Genomic DNA, 9,762 nt, shown 5'->3' with positions numbered 1-9,762 from the left:
AAAAATGAACCTTGTGAGTTTACCAGGCAGATTCTGTAGTCCTGCTATAAATACTTTGAAACCTCCTTGCAGAGGGGAGCAACAGAAACAGACCGTAAAGTGGGTGTGTGTCTCTAAGCACATAGGAGCGCTTCTAGGCAGCATCCTGAATACCGGGAAACAAGCTTACTATGATCTTCTCGGCTGTCCTCACCACTCTCTGTATGGACCTTCTGTCTGAGGCACGGCTGCCACCAAACCAGACCGTGATGCAGTTTGTTAAAAGGCTTTCAATCGTGCCTCTGTAAAAAGTGTCCAGGACCAAAGGAGAAAGATGTGCTCTCCTTATCCGATGCAAGAAATACAGACACTGGTTTGCACTAAGGATGATGTGTGGAGACACCAATTCAGATTGTTAGTTATCTCCACCCCCAGATACTTAATACTGTTGACCACCTCTACAGCTGCATCCTTGATGCTGAGTGGAGTCGGACTATCCCAGCACTTTCTGAAATCTACAATGATCTCCTTTGTTTTATCAACATTTAGAACTAGGTTACTTTTATCGCACCAGTCCACCAAAGGCTTCACCTCTTCCCTAGAAGCATCTTCACTGTCATCCCAGGTAAGACCCACCACTGCCGAGTCATCTGCATACTTCACAATAAGATTCATAGCAGATTTGGTACAACAGTCACAGATCATCAAGGTGAATAGCAGCGGACTCAGGACACAGCCCTGTGGAGAATCTGTGCTCAAGGAGATGGAATTGGAAACTTTCTTTCCAACTCACACAACCATGCAGTGAGCAGAATGAAGAGCAGAGCAGGGATGTTCAATGAGACTTCTCGCCAAGCAAAGTAATCTCTTGATTGAGGATCGTTGGCTGCAACCTGACTGAAGAGGCAGCTTTGACCCACGTTTCTTTGCTGGAAACGACAGTCTGCGCTCTTTCTCCTGCATGATGTTAGCATGAATACTGCTTGTGTAATTCTGACCTCTGGTCCGGTTGACAACTTTGACCTAGGTCTCGCATCTTTGACTATTCTTCTGTGCACTGCTGTGAAATAGCAAACCATTCAGGCAAGCATCTGTCAGAGACTCTATTCCAGTTTTCGTTCTTTTGCTATTTGTTGACTTTGATGGAAATTATGAAGTGGCAACTCTGTGTGTCTCAGTAGTTTGAAAGAAGAATATAGAGAGAAGTGAATTGCTGTGCTCAGATGCGGCCTAAAGATTATTTCCATATACACTATCTCAAAAGTTATAGTATGTGTGTGTGTGTGCCTGTGGCTTGCCTCTATAGGTATCATACGGGAGAGTCTAATACTTGGAGATGCCTGTTTATTTTGTGATTGCTATAGAATTCCAATGAGGTTTGGTTCTAAAAAGTCATCTTTCTCCACATTTAATCCTGTTTCAGTTAACATGGTTGAGGAAATTTTATGTGTTTTCAAATTCTATAATCTCCTTACAAACCCATCTTCTAAGTTCTTGGCAACTAGCATCGATCCAATTCAAATCGCTTCCTGAGGGTTTTATGGCAGCGCAGTCTTCATCTGCTTCTCCATCACTGACGGATCCATCGGGATTGCCCTCGGCCCAGTATCTGAGAAGACAGACAGGGAGGTGTCAGAACTGCCCTCATACCCTCAAGCCTGCCATAAAGTAGGGGGGGAGGGAGCCGGTCTGGAGGGGGGGGGACTCATGACTCATCGTCCCTTCCAGAAACACCATCTCAAGGTCAAAGCACTGAGAACGGAATCCAACGGCTCACCAATCTGCCCACCGTTGCAGAGACAGTTCCCAAAACAGTTTATTGAAATATAATTGGACAATAAGAGACCGGCAAGGGTGGAGGAACTGGATCGGGAAAGTCAACCGGGAAAGTTTGGTGCACAAACCTCAGCTCTGACTTTGCCTTTAGTAAAGTCAAGGGTCTTTCTTACTTAAGGGTCCAAGTTGGGGCAGGACCAACAGAATAGAATAGAATAGAATATATGAAATAGAATAGAATAGAATAGAATAGAATAGAATAGAATAGAATAGAATAGAATAGAATAGAATAGAATAGAATAGAATAGAATAGAATAGAATAGAATAGAATAGAATAGAATAGAATGGAATACAGAACAGAACAGAACAGAACAGAACAGAACAGAACAGAACAGAATAGAATAGAATAGAATAGAATGGAACGGAATGGAATACAGAACAGAACAGAACAGAACAGAACAGAACAGAACAGAACAGAACAGAACAGAACAGAATAGAATAGAATAGAATAGAATAGAATAGAATAGAATAGAACAGAGCGGGAAGGGACCTTGGTGGTCTCCTACATGCAGCCAAAGGAGTACAAAGTTGTTTAAAGGAAAGACAACGTAGAGTGGAGGTGGAGATAAGAAGGAGTAGAGGATGTCTGGGGGATTTGCCCTTCTTCTCCCCACTGCCCTCCCCCTCATTCACTTTCCCAGGCAAAAGAGTCCGTGAAGGTTGGCAGGTTCCCTGGAGACGCAAGAGCAGGCCAATGTGTGCTGCTTCGGCTGGAATTTGCAGGGCTCGCATGCAAAAGAGAAGAGGACCAATTGCCTGGGACATCCAAAGGCCAAAACCTTTGCTCCATTCCGAAGCATAGCTTGCCTTGGACCAAGAACTGGGACAAATGAACTGCGTTCACACGACATTAGGCATGGTTGGGTCGTTCTTGATTCTGTCTGGAAACGCAGCCCATTTTCTCAGCAGGTTATGTGAACGCAGGCCATTGTACAAAGCCGTAATGTTGTTGTTTTGTCCGGGTCCAGTGCATCACAGGCCGACAGGAGGCATGCATAAACTCTGTGTTTAGCATAAGCCCTGCTAGCCTTAAGCGTGCTCTGTAGCACCCAGGCCAATCCGAGCTGCCTGGAGCCTAAATCTGACCACAATGTCTGAAAAGCTTCCACTTTTAAGCACGGCTTTTCAAATGATCATATCCTGGAGACTCACTTTACTATTAATCTGGAGTTGTCTGACCATTCCCAGTAGCCTTCCACATTTTCGTCCGTTAGGCCAATCCAGGCAGACTCATTGAGCTTGGAAGAGATGTACTTCTGCAAAGACACCAAAATGAAAAGGAAGATGGAGCAGCTTCACAAGTCAGGATTCCATACTCAAGAGATTCGGGGTTGGGTTTGTGTAGCCCCAGTGCCTAAAATTAACTATGAACAGTTTACTGTTGTTCTCCAAAGGACTCCACTCTGCCCCCCAAAAAATCAGCTCCATTCTGTGTTGAGTTAAGTCACGTCACCCTTGTTCAGCGAAAGCACGCCAAGAATGTGGGTAGTAGGCTTCCGGTTTTGCACAGAAGTGCAGTAGCCGAGGGATTACGGGGCTCCGCACCCTACAGCTGATTTCTGCCTGCTAGGGGACCCTAAATGGGCCTGAGGTTGCCCCATAGAGGCAACAAAGAAGAAAGGAAGTCCTGCCAGTTGTGGAGAGATCAATCCGATCAGTTTTGGGAAAGCCCTTCAGAAACCACCAGGAGCTTAACTTAAGGCTAGCTTAACTTCAGAGTCTAGCCCAAGCTACAAGCAGCCGAAGCCCAAAAGCACTACTTTTAAGTTGACTGTAAACAACGTGTTTGGAACTGGGTAAGAACAGTGATTTTCTCTCTTCTACTTGAAAATTGATTTCCTGGGGGGGGGGAAGAAAAGAAAAACCCCAAGAAGCAAAAAGCCTCCGAAAGTGAGAAGGGGGGATCTTTGTCCCACCCTCCTACAGATGGAAGCGGTGAATTAAACTTTTCAGGAGGAACAGAAATATATTGAAATGAAATGAATATGAGACTTAATTTGGATAAGTTTGAAATCAGTGGAATATGTTAAGATTTTCCTTTTAAACCATGAAAATAGAAGTAAACAATTGTCTATTACTGACTGGTGCTGACATCTAGAGGTGGATGAAAATATACAACAGCAGTTGCTTTATTACAGGGACTGGCAAAGCTCAGGAAAAGATAACTTGGTTTTGGTGACCTTCAATGTCTTAATAACAGAGACCAGCTGTGACAAAAAGGAAAACATTTTGGGCTATCTACAAAGTGAGAATTATAAATTTTATGAAAAAAATGACCTTTCGGGATTATAAATACTAACTCAACTGTGACTTTAAAGCTGTCTGCAGAGAAAGGAAAACCAGAGATCTGCAGAAAGAATATACCAAGAAAAATCAAATACTTTTCACAAGGAGATCTATGCTATGTTTCAACTAATCCAAACAACAATGATCTCAAACCACAAGGAAATTAAAAATAACTTTGAAAATATAAATGAACACATCTCCAATTTAACTTTACAACACAAAAATTCTCAGAAAATAAAAACAGAGTGAAGAGAAAAAACAGACAACTGAATACGAGACCTAGGAGAGAGATTTCAAAATGGAACTTAACAATAAAAGAAAGTATGACTTAACCCAGATGGAAAAAACTTACAGGAAATACTGGACACGGAAAAGATAACATATACCCTATGATTACAAAATAAGTTTGAGGACAAGAAAAAAGATTTGACAAAATGGCTGTCCAGTCTCTTGTTAAAAATTTCCAGTGTTGGAGCACCCACAACTACTGGAGGTGAGCAGTTCCACTGGTTAATTGTTCTCACTGTCAGGAAATTCTCCTTAGTTCTAGGTTGCGTCTCTCCTTGATCAGTTTGCAGACTGCTGCTTCGAATTACATGAGAAAGGAGCAAATGCAACCACGTTTGCAAAAAAGCTGTCAAGCATTTGTGCATGGAAATTTAAAACAACAGACAGAGGAGAACAGAAGATGCAAGCATTTAGCCAAGGTGGAGTTCTGTGTTGAAAGCCCCCAAATACGAGGAGGAAAAGAAGAAAAAAATACACAACCTGTTCTTTCTCATTCAGGATGGAGGTCAGGTGGGAATCTCTGGACTTGCAGAAGTACTCAGCATCGTGCCAAGTTTTCCTTTCATTTGCTTTTGAAACATAATAGAAATTCCAGCCAAAAAGCTTCCAGTCGCTACCAAACTTCACTCCTTTATGGTACAGAGTTTCTGAGAGGAATTAAAACAAAGAGAAGAATATATGTTAGCAGAATCCGCGTTGAGTGATTTCGGGTTTTGCATCTAACTGCGTCTGTGGATCCTCAACACATTAAAACCAGAATTCAGTTGGGGCTCAATCCCTTCAAAAGCCCAAATGCTCTTATTTCTGGCTTAGCAGAAGCCCAAGACATTTCACACACCCCTGGGGTGCGCCCTACAATGCAGAGCACCGTGTCTTCAGTCACGGCCTGGTCACTAATATCACGGAGCTCATTTTGACGGATGGCCCTCTAAACAAATGATCAGGCAGCTAGAGGCTCAACCCATTCACATGGCCTTTGTCCACATCCCTTTTTTCACTGTAGGGAAGCACCAGCACTTAGACTTACACACCTCTTCCCAGCGCTTTACAGCCCTCGATTTACTGAGTCAGCCTGTTGCCCCCAACAATCTGGGTCCTCATTTTACCGACCTTGCAAGGATAGAAGGCTGAGCTGACCTTGAGCTGGTCAGGATCGAACTCCCGGCAGTGGGCAGAGTCAGCCTGCAATGCTGCATTCTCACCACTGCGCCACCAGACCCAGGAGGCTCCGTTTGGCTCTGAGCCCCACATTGGAGCCTAATCCAGCAGCTGCTACTGTTTTTTTTAATAAATGAATCTTTATTTACATTTCGTGTTAAAAACACACCATACACCAACAAAGACAAAAAAAAACATTTACAATATACAAAAAACGAAGAAATCGAAAAATTGAAAACCATTTCAAAAATTTCACATTATATCTACTTCTAAACTAACAGTTATATTCCACTCATTAAGTCTCTTATAACCATTCAACTCCAAAGCTTATTCATTAACAAAGACTATATCACTTCATTTTTGACCAACCTCCAAGCCACCCTCATTTCTTCAATCTTTTATCCATCCAAATATACCATTTATTCCATGATAGAAATGCTGGTGTCTCTTCTTTACCCTTCAACTTCTTGGTCAATGTGTCTGCTTCTGCACAATCAAGTATTCTCCTAATTATAACTTCATCCGGCGGGGTATAATTTACCTTCCAAAATTGAGCATACCCCATCCTTGCTGCTACTCTTGATGGCTGGTGCCTCCCCGCTGATCCCTGCCAGCTCCTGGGAAGCAACAGCAGGAGGAGGCCGCTGACCTCCGGCCTATATTGGTAATCTTCCTGAAGGTACCTGAGCGACCACTGGCGGACCAGGTGGGCCGTCCACCAAGGGCTCCCCCAGGGATACTTTTACGTCCTTGTCTAGTTTATGAATCCTGCTTGTAGGTGGCGGTTCTGTAGTACAATCCGCCTGGGCATCAAACGTTTGCGTTTCAGCCCACAACTCTGATCAGAAGTGTTAATGATGAATTAAGTTAATAAAGGCACTGAAAAAAGGAACACGCTCATTTTCCCACTTACGACCAATGCAACACACACACACACACACACACACACACACATACACACACACACGGTCACGTGATCAAAATGCAGATATTTGTCAACTGACTTACATTTATGATGGTCACAGCATCCCGGGGTGACGTGATCCCCTTTTGCGACCTTCTGACAAGCAAAGTTAGCGGGGGAAAGCCAGATTCGTTTAACGACCGTATTGCTAATTTAAGAGCTGCAGTGATTCACTTAACGAACGTGGCAAGAAAAGTTGTAAAATGGGGAAAAACTCACTTAACAACTGTTTTTTTTGCTTAGCTACAGAAATTGGGGGCTCAGCTGTGGTCGTAAGGAGGAAGAGGGGAGGAGGGGGAAGAGTTAGAAGGGAGATCAAGGACAAGGAGAAAGGAGGATTAAAAAAGGGAAAGAAAAAAGAAGGTGAAGGAGGAAGAGGGAGTTCATTTTTCACTCCAGGACAAAAAGGAAGGAAGGAAGGAAGGAAGGAAGGAAGGAAGGAAGGAAGGAAGGAAGGAAGGAAGGAAGGAAGGAAGGAAGGAAGGAAGGAAGGAAGGAAGGAAGGAAGGAAGGAAGGAAGGAAAAAGAAAAGAAAAGAAAAGAAAAGAAAAGAAAAGAAAAGAAAAGAAAAGAAAAGAAAAGAAAAGATTTTCTTTTTTCCCAGAAGAATTATATTAAGCAAAAAACAAACTTATAAATCTTTAGTACAGGATACACAAATGGTGTTCTTTACTCTGCTGGGATAAAATGAGAACAAATAAGAGATAGTAATCTTTTTTTCAAGTGAAAAGACTTACGATACTTCTTTTTCTCTGCACTGTAGGCAACTTCAGAGTCCTTTATATGTTTCGGAAGGTCCTCTACTATGGCTGACACCTTCAGAGCTAAAACCAGATTATTATTATTATAATTTAATTTGTATACCGCCCTTCTCCCGAAGGACTCAGATGCAATTACAAGCTGATTTCCTGTTCCACACACAGAACGGACACTTGCATGGAGACACCCTGGCGGATTTAAAGGCTTTGGAAATGCCTCCCCACCCCCGCCCCCCCACCCGAAGGTCTAGGAAAGTGCAGTGAGGATTGGGAGGATGGGATTATTTTCGAGCATTTCGAGATTTTATTAAAAACTTCCCAGTCTGGCCAAACAGACCTAGAATTATCTAGAGAAGAGAATATTTGGAGCTTCAGGATGAACTGTGGCGTCCTTGGTGGCCTCTGAGCTTGGCTATTGTGTTTTTAGAGATATCGTCTTCAGGGCTGAAGATGTTAGCTAGTTGGGTAATGAAATTTCTCCCCAAAACCCAACCAGGCTCAGAGAGCACCAAGGACTCCACAGCCCCTAATCCTCAGATGGCTCCCCACACAGGGGCTGCTCAAGGCTGCAGAGTTCAGCCAAGGTTTCCGAAGCCCTCCGTCCCGATGAAGGGGCTTGTTGTCCCCTTGCCCGCCCCTTGCCCTCACATCATGCTCTGCTTCCTTTCGAACTGCTACCCTTACCTGGCTTTGCTGGCAATCGGCACAAACCCTCATTATTTTTATTTTAATCCCATTTATATCCCGCCCTTCTCCAAAGACTCAGGGCGGCTTACAATTTAAGCACAAACCAATGTGCTTAGCAGTAGCCTTCATTCTATGTATATGCCTGCTTATTAGGGCTTTCACACACACCCCGAGCGGCATTAATACAAAGTCAGCTTAATTGTCCCCAACAATCTGGGTCCTCATTTTACCTACCTCGGAAGGATGGAAGGCTGAGTCAACCTTGAGCCTGGTGGGATGCGAACCTGCACTAATTGCAGGCAGCTGGTGTTACTTAAGGAGGCATTAGCCCACTGCTCCACCAAGGCTGGAACAGCAAGCCACCTTAAACAGGTCCTTGGGCTCACCCTAATTCCAGGTTACTGACTGGGTATCACTTGACCTCCTTGCGGGGGTCAAAAAACCCACCTTCCTTATGGAGGGAGACTTTGGGGGAAGGGCGAGAGTCACTTCCAGGATCAATAGTTGGAAAAGCAAACTCTTCAGGGCCGGAGATCCGCGAAGCAGAGGTAAACACACCACAAGGAGAAGCTGCCAGGAGGTGGTTCATAAGCCTCGCTACGGAGGGCAGACTAAGCCCGGAACTGGTGTTGGGCAAGACCCCCTTGAACGAAGGGGCACCCGTAGCCTTGTGTTATTACTGTGCCAGACAGAATCCACGCCATTCCTACAACCTCTTCCAACCATGATGTTACTTGGCAGGCTGGGCCTTTAGGAAGAGGACCTCCCTGGCCTCCCAGTAGGATTGTGGTCCCCAACTAGTCAGACACAAGTCAGGGTCACCTTTTTCCACTTACGATTTTGGTAATACATGACGTTACGATTCCTAAGTCCAATTGACAAAGTAGTCCTTAGTTTTTTCATAGGCTCATCGTAAGGACTCCAGTCTTCAGCAAGCAGTGCATTGTCTAAAGTGATTAAGGCATATAGAGGTTGAGGTTTGAAGGTGCCCTCTTGATGCTTGGACCATCTGCTTTCACCAAGCCAACATCCTTTTGAAGAACATCTTATTGAAAACAACATCTTTTTGAAGAGCTTTTGAAGAACACCTGGAATACCGCATCCAGTTTTGGTCCCCACATTACCACAAAAGATGTTGAGACTTTGGGAAATGGGCAGAGAAGAGCAACTAAGATAATTAAAGGCCTGGAGTTTAAGACCTATGAAGAATGATTGCAAGAAGTGAGTATGGGTAGTCTAGAAAAAAGAAGGAGCAGAGGTGACATGATAGCAGTCTTCCAAATAGTTGAGGGGCTGCCCCCAAAGAAGTGGGAGACAAGCTATTCTCCAGAGCACCAGAAGGCAGGACAAGAAGCAATGGATGGGAACTGATCAATCTGGAACTCAGGAGAATTTTCCTGGTAGGGAGAACAATCAGGTGCGCCTGCCCTATGGAACCAACTACCCACAGAACTTAGGACTGCCCCCGACCTTCGCTCATTTCGCCGGGACCTGAAAACTTGGCTCTTCGATCTGTTTGGTCCAGACTGTGGGGCTGTTAATTTAACTGGGTTTTAGATTTACTCTTGGGGCTTGAATTTAATTTAATTGTTTTAATTGTTTTTAATTTTTTTTATTCATGGTTTTAACTGCCCTGTAAACCGCCCTGAGTCCTACGGGAATAGGGCGGTATACAAATCCAATAAAATAAATAAATAAATAAAGCAGTGGAGAAGCTTGCCTTCAGAACTTGTGGGTGTTCCAACACTGGAGGTTTTTAAGAAGGGACTGGACAGCCATTTGTCTGAAATGGGATAGGGTCTCCTA

The 9,762-nt window shown here is 44.0% G+C and overlaps 1 protein-coding gene across 1 annotated transcript in view; it reads right to left on the bottom strand.

Moving 5' to 3' along the window:
• Positions 1 to 1,362: 1,362 nt before the first annotated feature.
• The window catches only part of LOC308670980 (CD209 antigen-like protein C), a 10,191-nt gene continuing 1,791 nt past the window's right edge, over positions 1,363 to 9,762 (bottom strand). Inside the window, exons 2-6 of the mRNA XM_081332859.1 lie at positions 8,793 to 8,903; positions 7,249 to 7,335; positions 4,870 to 5,036; positions 2,968 to 3,071; positions 1,363 to 1,588 (exon numbers count right to left, since the gene is read on the bottom strand). Of these exons, the coding sequence (XP_081188985.1) occupies positions 1,423 to 1,588; positions 2,968 to 3,071; positions 4,870 to 5,036; positions 7,249 to 7,335; positions 8,793 to 8,903 (635 nt within the window). The 3' untranslated portion in view covers positions 1,363 to 1,422. The remainder of the gene's footprint in view (positions 1,589 to 2,967; positions 3,072 to 4,869; positions 5,037 to 7,248; positions 7,336 to 8,792; positions 8,904 to 9,762) is intronic.

This window comes from Vipera berus, assembly GCF_964194415.1.
Source record: "Vipera berus genome assembly, chromosome: 7".
Classification (NCBI taxonomy): Eukaryota; Metazoa; Chordata; class Lepidosauria; order Squamata; family Viperidae; genus Vipera; species Vipera berus.
This window is presented reverse-complemented; position numbering and strand designations above follow the sequence as displayed.